Genomic DNA, 27,699 nt, shown 5'->3' with positions numbered 1-27,699 from the left:
GATAATTCATGTTGACTGTGTGTATCGTTATGTGGCATGTGAGAGAAGTGCCAAGCAGTCATAGTGAGATGATGATTTAGTTAAATGCCCGTGAGGCAGTGCCTTGGATCAAGGGAGACCTACCTGCACATGGCATGACCAACGTACCACCAGTGCAGCTGTGTAAGTTCCTTGTGAGTGTAATAATATCCTCAGATAAGCACCAAACAGAACAGAGGGACAAGATAAACTAGTAGAACCCAAGTTACAGAAGCACATTAATATTTACTTGATATCTATTTATACCCTCTAGTCAGCATGACAGATGTAGCTGTGTTTTAAGACATTGTAATTCATTGAAAAATGGGAAAAGGAGGCTTTACCTCCCTTCCCTCCCTGGTAACATCAGATGTTCACTGTCTATATTGGTGGGAGGAGGAGAGCCAAGTGCTGGTGGGAGAAGAAGGCAATTATTCCAGAGCCTCCTGATGGGCATGTGCTTCTTCCTTCCAGCTTCACTGCTTTGGCCATGGGCTGAGGACTCATGGGACATGGACCAGATTGAAAAAGTAGAAGCAGACAGATGGTTATTTGTAGTCATCATGTAAATGTAAATCCTATAAAAATACTTTTTTTCCGAAGGGCCTGGAAGCTTTTGTGGTGAAAAGCAGGATTAAGACATCGTTATCTAGCCTAGAATAATTTTGACCTCACCACTTTTCCTCCCACTCCATAAACGTTGTTTTATCTCTGGTTCCTTGAAAGAAATTGCCAAAGCCTCAGTCAAGGAAATTAATTTGGTTTCCATATAATTCCCTGAGTTTACAAGCATTGGTTTGGCTTTGACCTGGATTTGGGCCTAAGCTGGCAGGTGCTGGTGAGCAGTTGCCATGATAGCAGGGGTTTCTTTTTGTCTTTTTTTCTAACTCTGGCAGATGCCTGGCCTGGAAGCATTTATCTTGCTGCTGCCATTGCTAGATGTCATTGCTGCCCTCATGAATACCTGTAAGTGGGCATGCAGGGTTTTGCGTCCCTTAAAGACTGATGTGACAGTTCACAGACATCTATCTTGTTTGAGCAGCACCAGCCTTGTTAGAACTACAAAGAGACTTATCAAGCTTTAATTAACTTTTGTCCACAGTACCATCATCAGCTGTACGTGCGACCTAGCTGTCCTTTCCCACCTAGTAGCATCCCAGTGCCTTCCCAAGAAGCAAAGCCTGGAAGCCTTGTGCAGCTCTAAGGCTGCATGTGGCTGAGCATGAGGGAATCAGCACTGCCACCGGCCTGGTGGAGGGGAGCAGGGGCCAGGCCATCAACTCTCTGTCTGTTTGGTGTCCTTCATTAAATGTACACTGAGGGCAAGCGTTAATGTTGGATTAGAGCAAGAAAGTAAACGAGGTGAAGAGGGGGAGCCTAATGGCAACGCTTCACCTCTTGCAATGAATTTTTAAAAAGCCCTGAGGAGGGCTAGCTTTGAGAGGGAACAAAAGCCTCTTGCCGGTGTCAGGAGAGGGAATCTGCTCAGGCATGCTAGCAGTTATTTGGAAACGTATGGCAATTGTGGATAATTGGCTGCGGAATATTTTGCAGCTCTCAACCATTTTTCTGTTTTCACAGATGATTGTGCTATTAGATATGGTGAATGCACTAAGCTGTGCTGCAACTTTTCCATTTACCCTAACATGTGTGAGCTCCGCTTCCTGTTGATGCTCCCTCCTTCTGTTGCTTTCTGTGCTGCTGAGGTCTGCTGCATGCCAGACAGCACCCCAAAATGTTCTCCATCATGAGCCCTTGCATGTCACATGGGTAACATTTGGGTGTGCTGGTGTAGCTGCACTGATCAGATTAGTCTGTGCTTTGTAATGGTATTATATTCTGTTAAAGCACTGAGGCAGAGAAATGGCAGCCTATGCCCTCTAATCATTTTTATTATTATTATTCTTTTCTTTCCTTTACCTGGCTTTTTGCTTTTATTCTCTCTAAACTCATTGTTCCCCCTTTTCTTCTCTGATTTGTTTTCTCTGTGTATTCCACACATTTTTCTCTCTTTCTCTTTCTATCTCAACTTTATTTTTACCTATTTCATTTTTCTCACACAACGTTATTTGTTTTTCTTCAAAACAGAGAATACTGCAGCTGGAAATACTGAGATATATCTAAGATTTGTGTATGTGTTGAGGGACACAGCAAGAATAAATAAACACTCTAGTATCAATTTTGTCTTCCATCAAGTCACATTTGCAGTAGGACTTGAGTAGAGGAATGTGATAAAATCAAATCTCCTCAGCTTCATATTCTGCAGCTGATTAGAACCTTCCAGTTGCAGGAATGATTCAGAGAAAGTGAATGTAATTTGTTGTGTATAACCCCACAAAACTCTGTTCTTCAGCTTCATGTAGCATTCAAGGAAAATGATTTCCTTGGCATTGTTGGAGTAGGAAGGATAAAGTCATTGTGATGTTGGAACTGCTGATTTTCTGGGGATTTTCCACTAACGAATTTGCACTGGAGTTCTGCAATTATATAAAAAGTTAAGCCAATATAAATTAATATTATTTTTCGTGTTATAATAGCAGAAGTAGTTCTTGTTTCCTATTTGCCAGTTGTGTGAAAGAGAACATATCAATGCCTAGAAGTACTTTTTTTCCTGTGTAGCATAATAGTGCCAGAGCCACAATGAAAGTGTTTCCCAAAATAGGTGCTTTTGCAAGACCTTTTCCTTCCCTTATTCTTTCCCTGAGGTATCAGCTTTCTTGGCTTTGTTTGAAAAATGGTGTAATGCAAAATCATAGAATCATAGAATGGATTGGGTTAGAATAGACATTGCAGATCATCCAGTTTCAACCTCCCTGCATAGGCGGGTTGCCACCCACCAGCTCATCCTGCCCAGGGCCCTGTCTAACCTGGTACTGAACACCTCCAGGAATGGGGCATCCACAACTTCTCTGGGCAGCCTGTGCCCATGCCTCACAGCCCTCTGAGTGAAAAATTTCCTCCTAATATCAAATCTAAATTTCCCTTCTTTTAGTTTAAAGCTAGTCCCTCTTGTCCTATCACTATCAGATCACACAAAAAAGTCAGTCTTCTTCCTGTTTATGAGTTCCTTTGTAGTACTGCGCCAGGGAAGGTTCAGGCTGGATGTTAGGAAATACTACTTCTCTGACAGGGTGGTCGGGCACTGGAATGGGCTGCCCAGAGAGGTGGTGGAGTCACCAACCCTGGAGGTGTTCAAGGAACATTTGGATGTTGTGTTGAGGGACATGGTTTAGCGAGAACCACTGGTGATGGGTGAATGGTTGGACTAGATGATCCTCTGCATCTTTTCCAACCTTAATGATTCTATGGTTCTGTGATTCTATACTGGAAGGCTGCAATGAGATCTCCCCTGGACCTTCTCCAGGCTGAACAAGCCCAGGTCCCCCAGACTTTTTTTATGGGAGAGGTGCAGCCCACCATCTTCAGCATACTACTACTGTGTTGTGCATTTTATAAGGTTATTCTATTTGATCTTGAAGCACTATAAATTCTACTTCTGTCAGTTTGGTTATAGGAAATCAGAAGTATTGGAGTGTTTGGTATTAATCAGAAATATTTTGGAGTTGAATCTTTCATTATCTGTTGGAAAATATGTATCTATTGTATACGTTATTGAGAATAACAAGTTCTTGCCAGAGTTGCATCCATTTCCAACTGTGTCAATTTTATTTCATGCTTGAAGAGCAAGGTGTAAATATTCACCTTCTTACTGTTAGGAAAGGAACTAGCTGCCAATTAATTCCCTCCTTCCTCTGGGATCTATCTGTGTATCCCAAAATGCAAATCATTGTGTTACCTTGTATGTCATTTTGAGTGCTACCTTTATACAGGTTACTCACATCAGCCCATTCAGAGACCAGTTCTTCTATGTATTAATCATATTTTCTTGTGGCTTATTACAGACCAGAAAAATATCTACTTCCAAATGTTAAAATGGGGCACATTTCATTAATATTGAAAGCAGTAAATTATCTCTGCTTATGAGATGAGACTAAGCAATTTCTGCTGAACTCTTCCTGACTTGCTCCTTCACTAAGATACAGTGTTTTCTAAATTCTCAGAGGGCCCTGTTTTCATTAAGGGCAAGAACTGTTTAAAAACTGTAATGAAAGCCTTACGTAGCTGAAATTATTGGAGAGGAAATGCCCTAAATTCTATTTCAGTAGTTCATCTTGAGAAATTTTCAGTTTTATAAGAATGTCGATTAACCTACAGAGTAGGATACACGTGGAAGAATAATGATGAAATGGATGTCATTGTAACATACCGAAGCCAGCTAATTTTACCTAATCCTTTATAGAAGCTCAATTTATGTGAGAAGCTAACATGCATTGCCCAATTTAATTTTCAAACAGCTTGGTAATTTAAATATTTTTTCCTTTCAGTGTTGTGGGACAGTAGTCAAAGTTGCAAAAGTATTAAGAACAAAAAAAGCATCAACCAACTACTTTTACAAGGACTATTGATTCCCATAAGGGAAAGTGACCCTTATGTTAAGGGTGAAAAGACTAATGGGTGCTACATATCTGTTATTTTTTTTCCCTCTCGTACAAGGATGTCAATTCAACTAACATTTTCTTCTCTCCCTTATTTACTACATTAGTGCTACGAGATGACTTCCGCCAAAACCCTACAGATGTTGTGGTGGCAGCTGGAGAACCTGCAATACTGGAGTGTCAACCACCTCGTGGGCACCCTGAGCCCACCATCTACTGGAAAAAAGATAAAGTCCGTATTGATGACAGGGAAGAGCGGATCAGTGTGAGTACATCTCAGATGGTTTTTTATAGGCACGAAGCCTATAAAGCCTATTAAAAGCACAGCAGCTTAGCAAAGCGGACTCTCTTTGGGTCTTTCTTTGTACTTGATCACATATACCACTGTAATGGAGACCAGAAACTGCTTGGCTTTGAAGTCACAGACTTGGAATAGGACAGGCTTTTGCCATGTTGAGTCTGTGGAAGGACAGACAGAGGAGCCATGGGTTCCAAAAATGCAGAGTCAGGGAAAAGTAAATCTAAATGTACTCATCATTCCCATAGTGACTTGTTGTTATACTTGTGAGTTTTCCTCTGTTTATTCCTTCTGATTCGTGCATCCAGCTTGAATTTCCTGGGGCTTGCTTTGTGCAATAGTTATAAATGAGTCCTGTAAGAAGAGTAAGTTTGATTGTGTGAGGTACTCTGTTAGATATGAGCTGTCCCACCTTAGAACTTAGCAGATGCCTTTGACAAGTTTGGCGTTACATTTTCTTAACCTCAGTTCTCTGTAAAAAGAGAACAATATCAGACCCTTATAAGAGAGGTGTCTTAAAGATAAAACCAGTCATATCAATGAGGTACACAGATCTTCTATGTGGAAACAAACAAACAAACAAACAAACAACAACAACAACAACAAAAACAGTAGCTGAGGATTACATTAATAAGCTAAAATTTAGTATAGAAATTGGGCTATGTATTCTGAAGAAAGACTGAAATTATATTCTAAAGTTTAATTGTTCTTGAATAGGAATGTATAGTAAGTACATGAGTAGTGATGGTATTTTTGTGATGGTTCCTTTTGTGTACTAAATGAAAAAGGATCCAGCACAGAGATTTAACCTATCGTGTAACTGGAAATTATTCCATGCTATGTGCAAACTGGTGGGACAAATTAAGCATGCATGAACATATTTAATTCCTTTTTTTTTTTTTTTTTTTTTTTTTAATATTAAGCTTTTCACTATTGATATTTATTTAATAGAGGTGGGTTTTTTTGATATTGTTGTATATGGTGATCTGTAATTCAACCAGTGCTGATCTTATTCATTGTTGAAGTACTGTTAGGAAACTTATTCACTGTTTTGGATGTCTATAAATGGTATTTCTAGTTGAGCAATCTAGGTAGTTACTATTTGTGGTATTTTGGGCCAGATCATCTGCTCGGGAATAGAGGATGAATGGAAAGTGGCAGAGAACTGTGTGTCACTCCCTGACTCTTAAGTTTCTTAGGCTGTTATTCCTAGCTTATTTTGAAGCACTACATTCATTTTCTAACACTTACTGTGACTTCATAGCCTGCAAATTTGTTACTTCATTTCTTTCATCTACTCTGCTCTTTCACTCTACAAACATATTTTGCTTCTGTAGCCAGGAAAATATTAAGCTTTATGGGAGTGAGGTGAATTTTCAATTTGGGCTAGATTCAGTCTGTTTGCATTAAGGAAAGGGAAAAATCTGTATTAATCAGTGAGCAAGGAAACTGTTCAGGCAACAGTAACAATAAAATGAACTGGCTAAATAAAACTAAGTGAAGCTGTGTTTTTCCTAACAGAGATGTCAAGAGTGTTTTACGTATCATCATGCAAGAAATAGAGGCATGCTGCATTGGCAAAGAGGCAGCAAGCAATGATAGTCTTTGAAAAGTAAAGCATCTAATGAAAATCAAAGGGAAAAAAAACCACATTTAAAAGCAATCAGTAAGATAAAATGTGTTCTAGATCATCTTTAAGATATTTAAAGATGTGAGATTATTATTTTGCGGCCTTACATATATTTACAAATGGAATATTTAAATGCCTTTAATTGTGGAGCTTGCTAGGCTGAGTAGTTTTTTTTCTGATATCTTCTGTTTAACTGAATTTTAAACTGTTTTGAAACAGATACGTGGTGGGAAGCTAATGATCTCCAATACACGAAAAAGTGATGCTGGCATGTACACTTGCGTTGGAACCAACATGGTGGGGGAACGAGACAGTGATCCAGCAGAACTGACTGTCTTTGGTAAATCTACTCTAGCTTTTGTTTCTATTTCTCTAGCAATTTTATATATTGAGTTGATCTAGGTGACTCACCAGAGCATGACACAAAATCAGGTTAGCAAAATGGAATAATATTGCGTAAGCTGCATTTTCAGCTATTGGTTTCAGTGGTTACAATTTAACATTATAGAGTGGTGATGGTCCAAGATTTTCCTTCTAAGCAAATTGTTTAAATTTCTCTGGAGGTCCTTTGTTTAGTACATATGCTTAGAAATGATAATACAAGAAAATAATACTCTTCCCTTCTAATTTGCCAAATGTAACTTAGCCATTTCTAATACAGTTAACAGCACCTACTTAACAGAGGTTTGGAACAGCATTGCCTATTTAAATAATTTCTTATTCATGTGGAATCAAACCTTTGGAGGAGAGCACAGAAGAGCTCAATGGACCAGTAAAAAGTCATTAGTCAAAATCTGAGAACAATTTTTTGAAAATATAGTGATATTTCTGCCATTTGTGTTTTAAAGGACACAAAGTAGATCTTCATCCTGAAAACCAAGGGCATTATTTTGGGTTTTGGTATTGCTAAATGAATAAAAAATGGATAGGAAAGTGTCCAGAGCAAGAATATATTAATAGTGATCACAGAGCTGGGTGCATCCTGCTAACAACTGGATATGAAGCAAAGCCATTAAATCCTGCTGTGGTACATCCTGTAGTGATGACATTTCTATTTACCAGTAGCTGTGATTCTGTAGGAATCAGTCAAGACATCTTGAGCAAACAAAAGAAAATCAATAAAGAAAAAAGCCTTCACTGCTAAAAAAAAAAAAATAATAATTATGTACATACGAAAAAGAAATACTCTTAGTGCTCTTTCCTACTATACCTCCTTAATAAAATACTGAAATTCCAAACAAGACTGCTTGTAATTCTAGTAAGACTTTCCAGAGATACCTAAGCTACTTTGTAGAGTAGGTGCTCCTAATTTGCTCATTTAATTAGCTAATTTGCTAATATGGTGCACTAGAAAACAATCACAGATATTACTGTCTGTGTTTGCATATAAGTACAGTTCCACACCTTAAAAATTCTATCGTGGGTCTCACTAGAGAAAACAGAAAATTTTCTGCTCAACAAGATTTGTGAGTGACCTGAAGATTTGCTGTTCTCTGATATTACAAGGCTGTGAAGGCTTCCACTCTACTTATTTTGTTATGTATTCATGGAAGCATATGACTTAAAAACAGAAATAGTATACCTTGCAAAAAGTACAGAAAGGATTTCCATTAAATTATCATGTCCTTCACAGACAATCTGTTGAGGTTGTGCCATTATATAGATGTTAAGGAGACAACATGGCATATCTTTTTCATCAGTTTAAGTGCTAATAATCTCTGGTATCATTCCCTGTGGATAACTAGTACATTGAGATCCTAAAATACAAAGCCTTAAGAAATCCTTAAGAAACTAATTTGTTAAAAAGCACTGAGCTGTAGGAATAAAAATTATGAAATATGCATGTAATTTTATATCGTACAGAGCTATGAAAAATGTTAGGTTTTTCTTGATATGTAAAACAGTCAACTACAATTTTTTGATTTTTGGAGAGATTTTAATAATAGCAATCAACTCATAAAATACAATCTAAGTCTATTTTGTGAATACAGAACAAAATTAGCAATTAATACAATTAAAAGCTTTAATTATATTTTACTGTGGTAGTCTCATTTAAAAAAATAAATAAATAAATTAAAATTCAATTCCAATATGTTATCTTTCTATATAAAATTCCTCTCGTGTTTAGGTATTCCCTTCCTGATTTCCTTTTCCCTATAAGTAGCATGCAGAAAGAAGTGGCTCAACTTATGATCTGTTGTTTGACAAGATAATTCAACTCTCATATGCCCATTCCCTGGCTGCCATCTAGTCCTGAAACTCTGTGTTGGCATGTTGGGCTCACTGTATAGGTGTGTTCAGGTTAATTCTGGTCCACTCTTTACAGAAGAAGATGGCCTGGCTTTGTCTTCCATCAGCAGAACAGTTGTGCTCCTCCCATAGTACAGGCAGCAGATCCTGCATGGGTGCATGTGTGCATAAGTGCTCTGTAGAGCCTTACCCATGATGTTTACAGGAAGCAATGTATCTACTGGAGACAGTTTAATCAGTCTAGACAATAAATGCTGATTAGCAGATTGATATCATTGTTTTTTAGTTGTGTTTTATTTTTTGTTTGCTTGCTTTTGTTGATGTTGTTGTTTGTTTGTTTAAATAACAAACCTGGAAAAACCTTTCCATACAGTGAGGGCAGCCTTAAAAAGCACTCTTCTCTGTTGGAAATTTCACACTAGGTCACAAGGCTTTCCAGGATTCAGCCACATGTTACTTTTGGCTCTGCAAGTTTTTCTGCAATACCTGAAGTTAATTTATGCATATCACTTCTGACAGATCTCTGGCTTCCTGTGCAGTAAATTTAGCTTGAAGCATTGCCTGTGGAAAAACTGAGTCAGTATGCTGGTAACTGGTGACCCAGTGGGAACAGCATGGAAGCCTAGCCTAAAAGATTACACCTTTCCTGAGTCAAACATAAAAAAAAATAAAATAAAATAAAAAGGGCAATAAAACCCTTGGAAAGAAATAGGAGGAGAAAATAAGTTTCCCATATGCAGAATATATCCAGTCAGATGGTCCGATTCAATAACCTTTGCTGAGAGATTGTTGAGGGTAATGCCTGTACAGCTCTCAGAAAACAAGTCGTTTTTTTTTCCAACCCCATATGCAGAGGAAACATAGTTTTCAACTCTTAGGGCCTCACCTGGGATGAGGATGTTCAAGCATTTTTTTTATTCCCAAGATACTATTCTTCCACAATCAAAAACTTGTGAAAATGAATACTTTAAAGGAAAATATAAAATTGACCATGTAAGCAGAGCTTCCCGAAATTATTCCTGTGTTTGAATAGTGACAGGAATGGCATTAGATTTTGTTAGTCTCCATTTCCACAGTTGCTTGTTTTTGCCTTTGTGATGCCCCAAGGTGTAATCTTGGAGTATAGCATGGATACAGATTCTGTCAGACCTCAAGGTGGCTTTCAAGGAAAGTTAATAACTAATCCATCAATCCTCACATTCACAGAAAGAGGCAACATAGCACTTTATTATTATGGACACATTTTTTAAATGCCAAATTCAGAAGCATGATACAAATTAGGCTGCTTTGTATTTGGGTTCATAGCCTTTGGCTGAACAGATTCAGGGAAGATGAAAAACAGAAACAATTTCATTTCAATTTGTAAGAAAACTAGGTTTATAAACAGATAATATGGAACCAGAAATGAAATAAAGTAATAATTACTGTTTAAGTTAGCCTTTTACAATTTTGTCATACTCTCACGCTGTTCTCAAGTAAGCTTTCAGGATGGTTTAACTATTTCAGACTCCTTTTTGTTCCTTTGGACTTTAAATGCTATGTTTGAAGAGAATGTACAAAGATATATCTTGTATATTGATTTTGAAGCTCAGTGAAATCAATGAAAGCCTTAATAGATCAACTTCAAGAGGCTGGCACCGGGCAGTGAAAAGAAGTGAGTTATATTTAGAAAAACCTCAAAAGAATATAAATTGTAACTAATAAGAGTATGAAAATATCTTAAAAGATATGTGAATTTAGACATATTAAAGATTGTTTTGTGTTAATCTTTGATTTTAGCTTTGGTACCCAAACCTTTCTTCAGCTAATAAGGTCCTGTGGGATGAAGAGGTACTTTCTTCTGATGCTTGAAGAAATAGTTGCGTTTGATGTTCTCTTGATATTGTCAGACTGAAACAGATACCTTAGTTCCAGCAAGAGTATACTGTGATGACAAGATGTTAGAAGAAGAAATCCAAAAACCCCTTAATGAAGACATTGTGCCCCATTTTTCTTTCCTGAATTCTAACTATATGGAAGGCCCTAGCAGAATCTTGTCGCATCATATCTTGCAAATTAGTCCCAAAAGATTTCCCAGTCATGTGGAAAACCTGCCTAAATCAAGTTTACATTCACAGATCAAGACAGAGAAGTTACCAGTGTGCATTTTGTTTTTCAGAGCTTAACTCTTCCTGTTTTTCTTCAAATCCTTAATACTTCCCAATTGCAGCATGCTTGTGGCAGTTTGTAAAGAAGCATTGTGGCTTTGCAGTATTTGTTATCCATTGATACTAATAAGGTGCAATAGGATGACACAATAGTGAAAAGGGTTTGATCAAACTCCAAATTTTGTATTTATGCTCAGTAAAAACTATCTCTGCAATTAACACCTTGTTAAATGTATGCAGCAGGAGGAAAACAATGAATTGAAAAAAATAATTTTAGTTAATTTGCACCTACTGTGCTCTGCACCCTCACTGTGCAAGCTCATTGCTTATTGGCTAGCTCATAAGTGTGCAATGTCTACATAAGTGCTTATTTTTCAAACACAAAAAGTGCCTAAAAAGTGGTTATAGAAGGATATCTTCAAATAGTAAAACATGTGCTGTTGCAACTGTATTTTCATTTGTTTGGCTGGCATACTACCATGCTATCTTCTTCTTCATCTTCATTTTTGGCAGAGAGCTTTACTTTATGTAGCTCATGTTGCAGATAATGAAAGATCTACATTATTGACAGCATTTTGAAGTGAAAACTTTCTTCCAGTCATCTAATTTTTCTTTCTTTCTTTTGCATCAGAACACTAAGGCAAAAAATGTTTTTTTCTTTAACTATTTACTATTAAATCCCTTCCCAGAATCATCCTTTTAACTCATGTTTTATTACTTCTTTGTAGAACAGGAGAATATTTTCAAAAAATGATGCCTTCTCTCTAGCAAAGAAGAAAACAGTTTTAAATCAGATTGAGTCTTCACATTATGGAGACCATCAAATCTTTCACTGTAGCAGTTGCCTCAGCAGACAAAATATATTAAGGTAGTTAGGATCATTTTAATTAGATTGAGATCCCATATATGGCTGTCTGACTTTTTGAGAAACTGAGAAAGGGCAATAATACATCTGAAGGTCACCTGAATCTCTCTAATATAGTGTGATACACAGACCTGTTGTTAAATGGAGGAGAAATTGAGTTCTGGGGTTTACTTGTGTCAGCAAGGAAGAATTTTTTTTTATGTTTCTGTCTTGAATCTGTTCTGTGATTTTTTTCCAGTGCATATCTCAAGTTCTGCAACATACTGTAGGTGTCTAAATTGCAGTAACAATCCCCTTTTATAATTGCAAGCAAAGTTTATTCTGAAGTTAGAAAGGTCATTCCGATAGTACTACAGCTCTTTGACATGACATATAACCATGTCCTATTTTATAGCTCTCTTCAAAGATTTTTAATATTCATCAGAGAAAGCCCTGAAAGCAGGTGCTTTATTTACCCACTAAAAACTTATAAAATAAATCTATTAAAAGTTTTATATATGTTTCTGTTTTTAATTGATTGCACTATGTGCAATAAATAAATATTTTTTCAAATTTATTATATTTTGAAAGCCCTTGACAGAGTAACAATGTCTGTTTATACAACAAGGCTTTTTTTATGGGCAAACTATTTAAAAAGAAAAAAAAAAAAAATCATGGTATATTTTCTCAGGTTTGCCTCTGAAACTGTATTTGACCTGACTGTGCAAAGATACATTTTCTATTTAGCGTGCTCAGGCAAGCAGTGCTCTGTCTCCTGAGAGATTAACGTTGTAAGCAAGTTATGCAGGTGACTCAAATCCAGTTAATCTCACATAAAGAATGTTAATTGCATTAGCAATGGCATTCACTCTGATCACTTTATAGCTGTATAATTAGTAATTGGATGTATTCAAGTCATTGTCTGAATGATACAAAAACAGGAAACAACATGAGAGAGAACTTGTTCTTTCCCGAATCATACTGTGTAAAATGTAGAGATAATAGAAAAATGGAAATAGCAGTTATTGTTATTTGCATGTCATTGATAACTGTGATCTGTACTTATAAAGCTATTTATTTTCTAGCAAATTCGTAACTATTTTGGAAAAAGCAATTTTTAAGAACCTGATCTGAAACTTTTGTTATATATTCCTAAATTGTCTTGGTGTAGAATCGAGTGATTTACATAATGATCTTTTGACCATTTACTGCTTCATCAGCAGAGTTCTCTTCAAAATGTGATAGGAATTTATTTTCTGATCTCCTGTGTAGAGGCATTTATAGCCACAAGTAGCAATTTCATAAATATGCAAGTTTTAGTTTTTTAGCTTTTTACAGGCAGCTTTTTTAAACATGGTCAACAATCATTTCTGTGTGCAGATCAAGCAAACAGAGGGGTAGATGCAGAGTTATTATGTTCAAAGCTAACTAACTTTTAAGCACCTATAAGGATGTTTATTGGGATCTAATTTTTTGGTTAAGGACCATCTCTTGAAATACAAATACCAGAAGGTAGACTGAGCTCTTTTAGGAGAAAAGTTGTGGAGAAAAAATTACAGAAAGTTTAATTAACATATTTCCTTTTTGATGAACGTCTTCACAGACAAGCCAGATTCATTGCTTATTGTTTCCTGTTTTTGTATCAGACAGTGACTTGAATACATCCATTTACTAGGGCAGACAGCTAATGCTTTTACTACTTTGACCAGTTTAAATGTTTGTCAGACTAAAATGACTTTATCTGAATTTTTCCATGCTTGATGTTTACTTTAGCTGATTTTTAATTTTATTGCTTTTTAATTTTCATAGAATCAGAGAATCATTTAAAAGTTGTCTATTCCAACTCCCTGCATTGAACAGGGACACCTACAGCTAGATCAGATTGCTCAGAGCCCCATCTTTCCTTACCTTGAAGATCTCCAAGGGCAGGTCTTCCAACACATCTCTGGACAATCTGTTCCAGTGCTTCACTACTCTTAACATTTTTATTTTTTTTTCCTTACTTCCAGTCTAATTCTCCTCTCTTTTTTGGAAATCATTTCTTCCAGTCATATCATCACAAAGCCTGCTGTAATGTCTGTCCCCCTTTTTGTAATAGTCCCCTGTAGATATTGAAAGGTTCTCCTAGAGCCTTCTCTTTGCCAGGCTGAACAGTCCAACTCTCTTAGTCTGTCCTCACAGGGAAGGTGTTCCATCTCTTGGGTAATTTTTGTGACTGTCCTCTGAATGTGCTCCAACAGGTCTATGTATCTCCTGCTCTGAGGACCGTACATCTAGACACAGTATTCCAGGTGAGATTTCATCAGCACAGAATAGAGGGACAGAATCACCTCCCTCAACACTCTTTTTGATGTGACCCAGGATACATATGGTTGGCTTTCTAGGCTGTGAGGGCACACTGATGGCTATCCATTCAGTACACCCAGATCCTTTTCAGCAGGGCTGTGTCTCTATCCTTTGTACTGATAGTGAGGGTTGCTGTGACCCAGCTGTAAGAACTTGAACTTGAATTCACTGAAACATACGATTCACTTGGGCCCACTGCTCAATCCTTCTAGGTCTCTTTGAATGGTATCCCATCCCTCCAGTGTGTTGACCACACCACTCAGTTGCTGTCATCCACAAAGTTGCTGAGGATACTCTCAATCCCACTGTTGATGTTACTGAGGAAGATATTTAAGAAAATTGGTTCAAATACTGAGAGACACTACTTGTCACTAATCTCTGTCCGGACATCGAACCATTGACTACCACTCCCTGGGTACAGTCTCAACCAGTTCCTCATTCATCAAATGGTCCACCCACCAAATCAGTATCTGTCCAGTTTGGAGAGAAGGATGTTACTGGGTACTGCATCCCTTACTGAAGTCCAGACAGATGACATCACTGGCTTTTTCCTTGTCCATTGATGCAGATACACAATCATAGAAGGCCACTAAATTGGACTGGCAGGACTTGTTCTTTGTCACCATACTGATTGCCCCATATCACATCTCCCTCTTTCACGTGCCTTTGCATAGCTTCCAGGAGGATCTGGTCCATGATCTTCCCCAGCATAGAGGTGAGGCTGACAGGTCAATAGTTCCCTGGGTCATTCTTTCTACATCTATGTGCCCAACAGCTACTGCAAGCTTCAGGCACAGGATACAGAACAAAGAGGGGCAAAAAGCTGGAGAACAGGAGTGGCTTGGGAGAAACAGGGAGAACAATGTCTGCCCCTTAAATGTGTTACTATCTCTAACACCTGGAAAATTGCTGTTGATTCTTGAATGTGTCTGCTGACAAAATATATTTTTCTCTGCCTTTAGGTAACTCTGCTTGTATTGTGGAATTCTATGTGATGCTGCGTCACTGATATAAATAATTACTAACAGGATTTTTGTATTTCTTATTTTCTACCTTACTATTTCAATTTGTATAAGTTCACATTTTATCAGATGCAAGTGAGTTCAATGGAAGCTGAGCTTTGAACATATAAAATGAAGGCTAAATTCTTAAGAAAAAATAAATTGACAGTTTTGTGTCTCAAATTAGGCAAGAAAATTTAGCAGATTTTTTTTACCTTGCTTTCTTAGATCTCTATCACACCCCTCCGAGAGGGGCTGTGAAAGTAAATGAATTGTTTATGAAGCATTGAGATAGGTGTAATGGAGATCAGGAGGAAAGTAATAATTCTTTCTTTGAAGAGAGGTTTGAGTAGTACAACAGGAGGCCACCCACTAAACAGTACAACAAAAGGAAAATATTAAACACCTGCTCATTAGATGAAAACGAACAATACAGAGATGTTTAGGGGAAAAGTTGTATGTGATCATATAGTTGCAGCCATTCACATCGGGCAGAAAGGGAATGAAGAAAAGGCATACAAACAGCCTTAATTTTGACACTTCTGGCTCTTAGGTGCTGCATGTTAAATTTTACAACTTTATTAATGTCCTTTTAATGCTTTTTGTTTGTTTGTTTGTTTTTTAATTTGCATATATTAAACATCTATAGCAAGTCCATAAATTCAGCTCTGTGGTTAGGAAAGCAATCTGCCTAAGTCAGTGTCTGATATTGGTTATATCTGTGTAAATTTTGAATAATTTTCTAAGTGACATCATACCACTCAACTTGCTGAGAATGAAATGTGAAACGTAGTGTGTAACTGGTTTTAGATGTCTTTATAATAAATCCCTGTCTTGAGTGGAAATATTGCTTCATGTAAACCCAGTCTTATAATGGTTTGTCTCTGGCATAAATAATTTATGACAATAAAAGTGTGGTATGGCTAGGAGAGGACAGAACAAAATTTATGCAATCCAAAGGCAACTTGGAAACTAACCCCAGTGACATCCTTTCAAATGAAATTACCGGTACTTTGAGTTTCTACCACTGTAGCTGAGATCAGATTGTGGCTCTGCATCTGGATTTCGAACAGGCCTGTGCAACATTATGATGATTAATAATATTTGTAGCTTTGCAGACTAACATAACAAGGGTAAACAGAACTTATTATTCAGGCCTTAATTTATTTTTCTGTGATGAAGTTAGTGATGGAGATCAGTGAAGATTTGACCTCCACACAATAGCCCTCAATCGGTTGGGACACCTAACAAACAGTTTGCATTTTCCTCCAAAGCATCAAGGTATTGATTATTGCCAAAGGCAGGATATCTCTGTGGGCAGCTCATATATTCCTGGAGCAGACAGTAGCTTTTAAATCACACTCAGAGCATGCAGCAGTGCAGAGCCAAAGAGTTCACATGGAAGGGCATGATCTGGAAGATGTCCCCAGTACTGTGACAGGCAGACAGCCGGTGCTGGCACGCGCTTCGTGCTAGTGGCACTTGGTGTTTATGTGAAGGCCAGACATGACAACCTCAGCATCTCCATCCCAGCCATCACCATTCTGGCTGCCGGTGCCATCATCAGTTCCACTTGTCTGAATTTCTCTTTTCTATCTTCTGCGGATCGGTAAACAAAAATTTGCTGAAAAGTCAGAAGTTGTTTTTTTTTTTTTTCATTTCAGCCCTCTTACTCACTGAGAAATTTAATTTTTAATGTCTCTTTTCAAGAGCGGCCCACGTTTCTCAGGCGACCAATCAACCAGGTGGTGTTGGAGGAGGAGGCCGTGGATTTCCGGTGCCAGGTGCAGGGGGACCCGCAGCCGACCGTCCGCTGGAAGAAGGATGATGCAGACCTGCCAAGAGGAAGGTGAGATAAACATTTGTGTTCCCCTCACATTCAAACTTCCACTGTTGAGCAACTTTGAAACTACTCTTGACTGCACGTACTTGTTGTTTGACATCACAAGCAAGACCTGTTTCCTGTGTTTCTGGTCTTTGATACTACAAACCGTGTTCTAGAGCCAGCTGAGCAGGGAAACCCACTCTGGGCTGCATTTTCCAGGTCATGGATTCCAGTGCAAGGAAGAATACTGATGCATAGCTGTTGTGAACAGATGGCTATTCACTGTTCACTGTCTTAAAGGCTGTCTTAAACTAAAAACTAAAGATGTCTTAAGGGCTGCACTAGTGATAGTAGCCTACACAAAAGGGAAGGGTACAGACCTTCTCTGTGACACTTATGCGATGCATTCGTGGCAGAGCTTTGCTGGTTCTTCTGCTAATGTTCACTGTGTCTCAGAAAACTCTTCCACTGGAGAAGTCAAAAGAACTTCTGATATTTTTATCAGAAGTGGAAAACACTGGGTTAATTCTTTCGGTCACCAGTATTATTTCTGCTTCTCCAATCATGGTCTTAAAAAAAGAGCAACTGTGGTGGTGTTTGACTAGTTTAACCCTGTCTGTGTATATCAGATGTTCTGAGAGCACATTACTGAGACGGGGCATAACTAAAACAAGTTGGAAGTTTTGGCCTTCTTCATCGCAGCATGCCTTACATCTTCACCCTGACTAGGTAAAATGTGGTAATTCCTAGGAGTCATACAGTGAATGATCATCATTACATCACTTGTTGACATCACTTGTTTTTCAATATCTAAATCTTGAATAAAATAACAAAACTCAAATTGGTCTATAGTTGTTTTTGCTTCCACATCCTCAGCTCTATGTTTGATGTGAACATGGAATTATTTAATTAAATAGTATTGAATACATTGTGCTGCTATAATTTAGTCTTACTGCTTAAGTTGTTTTAAGTCATACCTACTTCTGGATCTTGTAAGCAGAACAGATGGTGCAGTCACAGTGCCTTTGATTAGGCTGTGTGCTGGATTAGGTTTTTAAAATGGCTTCATGTACCTTTTTAATATATTTTACTGTGAAAAACATGTTACTATGTGTTTTGAGGTAGTTTCTTCTGTCCAGTTGTGATGTCTTTCTTTCCAAGAAAAGAAAAAATATAACAGGAAATGGAAGCAGTTTTCTTAGTGCTTTTAATATCAGATACCTTCTGATGATATTCAACTTCAGTCTCAGAAACTGTTCTTTTTTTTGCAATGTTTTTTTTCTTTTTTTTTTTTTTTTCTTCACTGCTGTTGAACAATTAATTAATTGTCTTTGGGCATCTTCAAGTAGAAAACAGAGCTATGTCTTCAGTTATGTCTTCATTAGACCATCATGGGGATGTGTGCGTAAGGTGCAAAGTTACAGAATCTCATGCTGGAGGCAACCTTGGGTGACAGAGGACTGCCAGTGCTATTGCCTATGTAGAAGGTTACCACCATATGGATCATCTCATAGTCCCGTACTAATACCTTAAAAACAAACACCAGTTATCAGGATTTTATGTTTTCAAAAACAATATACATAAGGAGAATCTTCAATGTCCAAAGGGTGGAAATTTCCAAACCATGATGCATGTTGTTTAATCAAGGAAGATAAACTATCTGAAATGAATTTGTTTTCCTTTATTTTTTTAATGCAAACAAATTTTCCCAAGGGTGAGTTGAAAGAATGAGGTAAGAAAATGAAAATTTGGGCAGAAATTTCTTAAGTTTTTCCTCCTTGATGAAATATAAAATTTTCTTTTTTTTTTTTTTTCCAGGTTAGAAAAGAATGTCACTTTCATTTTATGAAGTCCTGTATTTTAAGCATTTTGACATCAATGGTGAATTATGAAATTTTAAGGAATTCCCTTTGCTATAACTTCATAAAGAAATAAATCCTTTTTCTGAGAAGATCTGTGCTGCTGTTTGTCTTAAAAATTTCAAAGACAATTTTCTCTTTCTGCAGCCAGTGATGTTCTCTGCACATTTGTCCTTTTGGTTTTGGCTGTGCAGCTTTTGTTGTTGTTGTTTTGTTCCAATAATTTCCTTTTGGACACATCCCTAGGTTACAAGATAATTATTGTAGATACCTGCTTCAATAAGTATTGCAAATTATTGTAATTTTCTATTATTAATTCAATTTTTAAAAATACCGTGGTCAGTAATAGCAAAGTGGGATATACTGAATACTCCGTATGCATTTTGTTTCTGTATTCCATTGATGATGAATGCCAGAATCAGTGATACTGTATCCATAGTATTCCAAAAATCCTTCTCTGCTTTTCTTAGTTCCTTCTAGCTTTTTTACTGAAATATGTGAAAGCAAAGAGAAAAGCAATATCAGTAATTTCTGGTGGCAAATATAAACAGTATTGCTCCACCAGTTGGTGTGTTGAGTAATAATTGGGAAATAATTTCAGGCTATTACAGTTTTAATTATATAAGTCCCCAGTGAACTGTAAACATCTCCACTTGAAGTTGGACTGGGGGAGGGAACAACTTCTAAAGAAGTAAATATGATTGAAAATGTGAAAATTTAAAAAATCTTAATTTAGTTTTGTTTAATTGTCCTTGTAATTACCCAGAAATTTATGAACAATTGTGCTTTGAAACTAAGAACAGATGAACATAAGTTTATTCTAAGTGTGCGGATCTTTATTCCAAATTTTCACTGTTTTGAATTAATGATCTAAAACAACTGTCAGCCTATATTTTTGAATTTAAGACCTAAAAGTTGTGTATCTTGTCAATATTTTTAAGGTGTCTGCAAAAAATAGGTCTCTCTATCACTCAGAGGGAGCTTCTTTTCCCAAATCCTCTAGACATGACCTGAGATTTGAAAGATCCCTGTACACATCATGGAGCTTTTTATGGAGCTTTTCTGTATCTTTGGACAGGAATTAAGAAAGCATTAGGAAGTGGAAGTGGTGGTGTGAATTATGCATAACTGTTTTCTTAGGGTTTTTTTGCCTTCTGTTTTACTGTGTTGGCCCATGACCTCAAAGACAAATGTGGTGATATGTTGCAGGAGAGGTTGAACCTTCCCACCAACATTCTGTTATGTTTTGCTGCCACGTGACAGATGGCAGCAGAGGGACAGTCTGATGGCATGGAAGTGTGTGTAAAGAACCCATTTACATTCATTAACACTTGATGAGCTTTTACGGAGACCAAACAGTGAATGTGAGCACAGAGAGGTGGTGGCTGGTATGTTTCAATAGGAGCAACAGCCACATTTCAGTGAGCCATGCAGATTTTTACAGGTGTGGCTTGCAGGCTCTTGTTCATCGCTGGCAAGAATGCATAGCTTATGGTGATGACTATGTAGAAAAACAGTGTTATGTAGCTGAGAATTTGCTCTATCACTGTTACTGTGCTCTTTGTATCTGTGGTAGCTTCTATGGAAATAATTAGGAGGCATTACTTTCAGAGCAAGCTAGGCATATTTTTGTAATAATTAACTAAATTATTCAGATCTGAAAATTCTTTTTAGGCCCTAAACCAATCGCAGCATATTAGTAGCTTGGTAAAAATACTGCTGCTCTGATGGGCAGAAACAAAGGGCAACGTGAAATGTGGGTTGTATAAAGCTTTTTTTTTCAGAAGCTGTCCATTTTAAATCAGTGACACGAAACTGAAACAGATTGTGAAACCAGGACAGAGGCACATGGTGTATATTTTATTTTACTTGCTTGCTCTAAAAATTCAACATCACGCCATACCTTCCACAGTATACAAAGGCGAGGGGAATAGTTAATCAAGTATGACTCGTGTCAAACTACTGGAGGTGAACAGGATATTGTGGGGTCACTAGTTTTGATGCCTTTGGCTGAAATACTAGATTCACAACTTCATGAATAGTGTTTCTTTTCTTTATAAGCACCTCAAGGAAATGGCACAAAAATTGTACTAAAGCTGTACTAAAGCAACTCAGCCAGTTGCAGCTATGCAGAATGATCAGGAAATACTGAAAATTAAATGAAAATCATTTTTACACATTGAAGTCTTTTTCTAACCACAGGTTCAGGTAGCTTTCCTTTGATGTCTGCTTGGCAGAAATAGAGATTATACTTTCCTGCTAAGAGTCTGATGGTCTCCTGTGTTGTCAGGAATTCAATATGGCCTGAATCAACTCTTGATTCATCTGCTTTTCATTCCTAGTAACGAGAAGAAAGTGATATTACTTGAGAGTCTCCAATATGAGAGTGGCATATCTATGACTAGCACTTTAATAAAATTTGAATAAGGTTTGCACAGTGTTTCATGTCTTCAAATTTTCTAGCAGAGTCAAAGAGAGCAGCTGCATAGTCTGTAATTACATAGCAAGTAATACGAATATTTTCTTTTTTTTTTTCCTCAGGAAGTGAAGAGATTTTCAATTACAAGTTAAAATTTATGACACACTATAATAACTGTTTAAACCTTTTACACAGAAGAAGCTAGCAGTGCCAGCTCTTTGGGAAAGTGAAGTTAGCTCAGCAAATGTATTTTTCAGTTGCCTGAGTAGCAATCACTTGGGCCTTTTTTTGCATTCCAGCAAAGAACAGCTGGCTTAGCTCAGTAAATACATCTCTAATGAAATTACAACCTGCTCTTCTAAGTTGCATTTACAGGCATTGTCTGATTAGGTGAATATTATACTAGAAATTAAGAGTGGCATCTACACCAGCAGGAAGATGTGTTTGTTTTATGTACTGTCCACACAATGGAAGTGTGTAGGCAGAAAAATCAAGGGCGATGCTTCAGAAGGAAAACAGAGTGTAGTTTATCAAGAGTATATTGTGCTAAGAGATTGTACGCCCTTAGATGAGACAGAGCAACGATACCCACCAATGAAACACATAGTCACTAAAAATTAAAAATATTCATTAAGAAGTTTTAGGGAAAATGCATTATTTTCTGGTTTTTAAAAATTATATACATTTAAGTGCATTAAAGTATTGTCATTGTTTGCTGAGAACTGTAAACATTTTTTTTAACTTGCTGTAAATGACAAACCATAAGATTTAACCTTAACTACAGTTGAGAGTTTAGAGTGAACTTATTCATAGATACATTAGCTCCAAATAAAATCTTTGTAGATATTAATCCTGCTATGTTTTTAAATCTGGCCCCTTGTGCCTAAAAAATAATTGCATACATACAGGCTGGACAGCAATTCTGTCTGTCACATTTCTAATAGGTATGCTTTTTCACTAAGTACTCCAATTTCTGTGTTTTTCTCCATGGCTTCTTGTGGGATCAAAACTAAGAGGAGAAGATCACAAAACTTGTGTACCTGTCTTCCAGGTACAACTCTTTGAAACAAATTTAAATGCTTTTTAGAGAATCTTACCTCAGTAAGCTCTGAAAAGTTATATTTTTAAGAGGTTGTCCAAAAAAGGTCTGATGGCAGGAAGTGTTCTGCATTTGTATTTTTTGCATGATCACAGGATAAGTCCCTATAAGACAGAGATACAGTAGTTTTTAAGAAATGGTGAAACTGTGAGTTCTGTGAGTAAACACAGTGCTACATAATTCTATTTATATTCTGTGGATGGGATAGTGAGGTATTTAACTACAGCCTCCTCTAGACACAACCAAGGGGAGAATGACCTTTCAATGAAATATGAGCTAATAACACTGCAGTACTGTGTGCTTTGGTCGAATTAATCCCTGTGCAGTTTGTAACAAAATGCAGTCGAATGTGTATTGAAAATTAATTAAAGAATGTGTTTTAGTACTATAATGGACATAATCTTTGGTTACATCAGCAAATTTCTGTTGTTATTAATAATAATTAGCAGTTTTAAATAAAGGGTCAGGAAAATAGGATGTGTTTCATATTAGCTATATTACATGTACTATTCACCACCTCTAGTTAGAAACAGTATGATTTGTATGCCCATCTTTTGTTTTCTAAGCCAGGACTCAAACAGAAATTAGCTCTCTCTATGAGGAACATAAGGGAGAAGATTGGATGTTCTTAATAGTGTGTCAAAAAGAGACAGTGGAAGAAAAAGGTTTAATATGTTGTTTGTATTCTCATGTACACGTGGAAGGAGTAAAGACAGTTTGCAGAGGATGTTGTTGGGTTTAATGCAGTACATGGCTGGCATAGGGCAAGCCATAATACAACTTGCAAAGAAGCTGTGTTGCCTACCAGAGCACAGGTGAATTTCAACAGCATTCAGTGTAGTGTGTGTTTAGCTGTAATGTTGAATTATTTGAGGAAAATTCTCCTATAAAGCCTGCTGTGAGCAGGAGTGTCTGGTACGTGTTTGTGCTAGACTGAGCAGCAGAGAAATGGTTAATAGAACTGACATTTAAATTGGCTTCATGTTAAGTGTCAGATCATGCCAGAGCTGAAGAAGAGCTATTTTTTTCATGCAGTATTTGTGGGTGCATGAAAACAGTCTCCAGTTGTTTACATAAGGGTCAAGGTTGGAAAAATAGTTTTACAGCCCCACATACAGTAACCATAAAGGAATCATTTCAACTAGCAGCCTACATGTTTTCTCTTTGCTGAGTGAATCACTGATAATCTATGAAGTGATCAGTGGCGATGCAGTTGAAATATGACTGCCATTAGTGAATTGTTTAGTTTTTATCCCCTCTTACATAACGTCCTAAAACTGTTGAATGTTTGAAAACTAATGGAGTCACTACTAGAGTTCTGAAGGAAAATTCAATACTGGCAGTAAGGTCCTCACACGTGGATTTTTCAGAATTTTCCAGTCATGAAAGACAGAAATAAGTAAGTACTTTTGGCAGGAAAGAGACTCAAGAAAACTTGATGCAGAATTTTGCTTAAATTACCTATTCCAATGCTTGAATCTTTCTTTAGTGTAAAAACAATATAACAAATAAAAGCTTCGTAATCACACAGTTTATATATTGCATGTATAAGCTTCAAAATATTGAGGTAGTATGTTTCTTTGAGAAGCGTGAAGATATCAAACAATTCAGGCTTAGTATTATCAGTTTATTGACTATTAAGTATAATAGAATGAAAAAGTGTGCTGTTTTTCTGGGAAATGTTCAAGAAAGGGAAGCTGATAGTTTTACTCAAGCAGGAGTAAAATTCAAGAGCTATGACTACAACTTATTCATGCTTCTGGAATGGTTGGCCTAGAGGGATTTCTTCTGTTTTAGGTATGCTCTATCCTTGTATGAGATAGAAATGTTGTCATCTCAGTTAAAACAAACAAACAAACAAACAACAACAACAACAACAAAAAAGCAGTCTGTGATAACAGTGAAAGATTAAAATTTTAGCTTTGAGATCTATTTTTGAGTTGCTAAAAAAGATACTTGCAAGGACTGGAACACAGTTCTTATGGTAAGAAAAAACAAAACACTGTTTTTCCATAAAACTAACCTCTTTAAAATTAATTTCAGTGATGTGCTGAGCAGATAACCCTGAGTATCAAGGGTGTTTTTCTGACATGAATGTATGATATAGGCATTAATAATACAAACCTCCCCAAGTGCCAGACAAATGTGTCTCAACTATGAGGTAACAAACCACTTCTGTTGACAGGAGGGTAGGTCTCCATGCCAAGTCATTACATGGTCTCTTAGCTCATACTTCTACTGAGGTTCAAGCTTTTCAAATATGGAGGTCTGTCTGGAACTAAAATCAAATCAGAAGCCCATTTTGGATAATTATCATGTGGTAATTCCTTATGAGTACTTCTCTGTGCAGAGTTGTAGAGACAAAAGAAAGCCTCTGTCATTTTAGAGTGTTTACCAAGACACAGTTTCCCAAACTTTTTCTTTTCTGAACTTATATGTGTTTTCAAATTATTTTAGTGGAAATAAAAAAAGAGTCCCATTTTTCATTCTTGGGTTTCTTCTAAGCTCACGGATGCTGATTTTGAGAAGTACTAATTAAGTGCATTGACATATGTGTGTTCATTCACAAGAGTAATGCTGCATAGTGTAATGCTTCCAGAGAAGTCAGAGAACATAATTTCCTTGGACATGGGAACAGTTTCACAATATTGGCACATTGACTGTAGCTGTTGCATTCATCTTTTATGAGATTTAGGCCCTTTTGTTGAATGCTTAAGGGATAATGGAGTGTGGTTCTGTGTTTTATATTATTGCAATTGAGAGTGTCAACCAGAAAAAATTATAAAGAATCTGCTGGTTAAAACCCACAAAAGATTTTGGACTAAAGCAGAATCTGCTGTCAGTATATTTTAATTAAAAATAGAGGATAGTAACCTGTATTACTTAACTCTATTCTGGCTTATTAGCATGAAGCCAGTAAACCATTTTATAAACCACTATGATATATACCTCACGATAAGAAATTCAAGGTAATGTCACATTGTCTTATACCTTTCTCTGGTATGAATAGCCAAGGAATAAATGGGAATCAGCAAGCTCTCTCAAACGAGTGTGCGAGTGGCAGCTGCCATTCAGCACTTGGGGATAGCCCCTCGATCGGTCAATCTACCATAGCCTTCAGCTACATCTCAGAGCCACTGAGCAAAAAGCAGCCGAGATCGTAGTCGTACCAGAAAGTAATTTGGCAGCGTAGCACACAAATGCGTGCATTTTTGTGCTCTCTGTCTCTGATTCAGGTTTTACTAGGGAACAAAAATGAGAGGGCTCCTTTATCTTTTGCTGTGTCACTCACTTTGGTTTGTGCATCATCTTTCTTCTTCTGCTTATCACCCCATGAGCTGTAAGTGTAAAACAAATGTTTCATTTAAGGGAGCTGGCAGTAGGGACAAATGCTTACCTGATGGGAATGGCAGCTCTTCTTTCTGCTCCTGTACCACACAAGGCTGAAGCAGATAACAGTCTCGTGCTTCTCATCTTCGCTACAGTTTCTCTCTGGCTTCCTCCATCTGGCTCAAAAAGTCTAGGGGCCAATGAAAAGCTGTGGCACTATGCTGAGAAGTGCCAGAACCACAAAGGAAAAATGGAGATGGAAGCTTAAGCCTGCTTAACTCCATCATGTTTACAGTTTTGGGCCAGTAGCATCTCTCTTTGGTACTGTGAGTAATCTTCATGTTTTGTATGCTTGTATTGCAATTTTTGTGCCATCTCTAAAAAAAAATAAAAGGAAAGAAAATGAAAAGAAAAGGGGGAAGGGGTGGAGGAGGGGGAAGAAAAAAAAAGAAAAAAAAAAAGAAAAAAAAAAAAAGGAAGCCCTACAAAACTTAAATACAAAGCAAATAAGTGCCTGATATAAATTGATGTAATTTTTTGAGGCCAGTGACATCAGTTTACAAAAATTAAGATGTGACTCTTGCAGTCTGCCTTCAGCAGGAAGAATATCTTCTTTTTTGATTTGAATTTGTTGAATTCATTGAAAATAGTAATACAGTCTCCTAACTTTAAAATGCGCCGCTGAAGAAAGTATATCACCAGTTAGATCTAGTTGGATATCTAGGAATGTAATGACTCCATCTGCACACACAGCTGTGCAACCTGTGCATGCAAAAGACAAAGAAGCACATATTTTCATGCATAACTGCCTGCACATTTGTTAAAATCTGGAAATTTGAGGGTTCTATGAAGCACTCGGTAGAATGTATATCAAATGCAAAAAGCGTACTGCTAAATCTCTTTAACTTCACTGAATTCTCTTATTCTCTATCTCTGTCTCTTTCTCTCTCTCTCTCTTTTATTGGATAGCCATGGAAGATTGGTGGCTGAATAGGGACAAATACACTTTTGAATGTGTGAAAAAGAAACTCTGCAAACTGTGAGAAAACCAGTCTATTTCAAGATTATTCTTATGTCCTTAAGCCAGTGCGTGAATCCAACCTCAGTATTTTAATTTGTGATAGTTAAAAACAGTTAATGTATTTTGTTTTATTTGTTATTTGGTTGAGCAGATGGTAATGGTTTTGACACAAATCAGGTTTTTTTATTATTTTTTTTCTTTTCTTTTCTTGAAAAAGACAAGGCTCTTTTTCCCACTTTGTCACAGCTGGTTACCAATCAATCTCAATTCACGGTACAGTGATGATAGCACATGTTGTTCAGGGGCCAAATCTGATTGGGTTGCATTTTCAGCAGTGTTTCATATTAAAAAAAAAAAGTGTCTGTATGGCAGTGACTGTCAGCACACTATTGTACAACTGTCATTAATCAAAACTAGCAACAATGAATGTATTCATATGTGCCAGAGACTGCCAGATTTCACTCAAAATCACCCAATTTCTATTAGAATTTCCTCACCAGCAGTGTTTTCTCATCTGCTTGTTGTTTTCTCTGTTTCTTTCTTCCTTTCCAGTCCCCTGGCCCCCTTCCTTTTAGTTAATTAAAGACAGATCTATGTGAGCTATTACTTGTTCATAGCAGAAGTTATGTAACACAATACCCATAAGTGGCTGGGTTTTATCCTAACACAGGACTAGCTGTTCAAAAGACCTCTTCCAGTGCAATTTGATGGCTGAAGTTTCAGCTAAACTGAAAGGTTAAGCACCTCCAAATGTTTAACAAAGGGAAGTATTTAAAATCAATTAGATGGCCATAAACATATGTAGCAGATGTCTGACGCCCTACATTTTGTGCAGAATGTTGGCATTACTTGGCTAAGAGACAGCAATATTAGGGTAATATGTGGGAAGGTGTTTCTTGACATTGCACATATTTTGAAGACACTGCTTTCTAAGCACACCAGCATAACTGGTACACTCTGGTTTTCTGCTGCCCCACCATCAATCCAGGAGTCTGGCCACTTCTGTCTGAGTGGCATTGACAGTCGAGGAGGCCCTGAGCCCAATTCCTAAGTGTCAGCTTGGAACTGATCCAGGTGGGAGTGAACTTCTCCAGAAACTCAGATGAAAACATCTTG

At 37.1% G+C, this 27,699-nt stretch overlaps 1 protein-coding gene across 1 annotated transcript in view; it reads left to right on the top strand.

Annotated features, from left to right (window-relative positions):
* Positions 1-27,699, top strand: part of ROBO2 (roundabout guidance receptor 2) — a 1,058,225-nt gene that overhangs the window by 901,506 nt on the left and 129,020 nt on the right. Inside the window, exons 4-6 of the mRNA XM_090121115.1 lie at positions 4,622-4,779; positions 6,662-6,782; positions 16,741-16,879. Of these exons, the coding sequence (XP_089977241.1) occupies positions 4,622-4,779; positions 6,662-6,782; positions 16,741-16,879 (418 nt within the window). The remainder of the gene's footprint in view (positions 1-4,621; positions 4,780-6,661; positions 6,783-16,740; positions 16,880-27,699) is intronic.

Source organism: Phasianus colchicus, chromosome 1, assembly GCF_987193195.1.
Source record: "Phasianus colchicus chromosome 1, bPhaCol1.hap1.1, whole genome shotgun sequence".
NCBI classification, from domain to species: Eukaryota; Metazoa; Chordata; class Aves; order Galliformes; family Phasianidae; genus Phasianus; species Phasianus colchicus.
The sequence above is the reverse complement of the archived record's forward strand: the minus strand, read 5'-3'. Positions and strand labels throughout refer to the sequence as shown.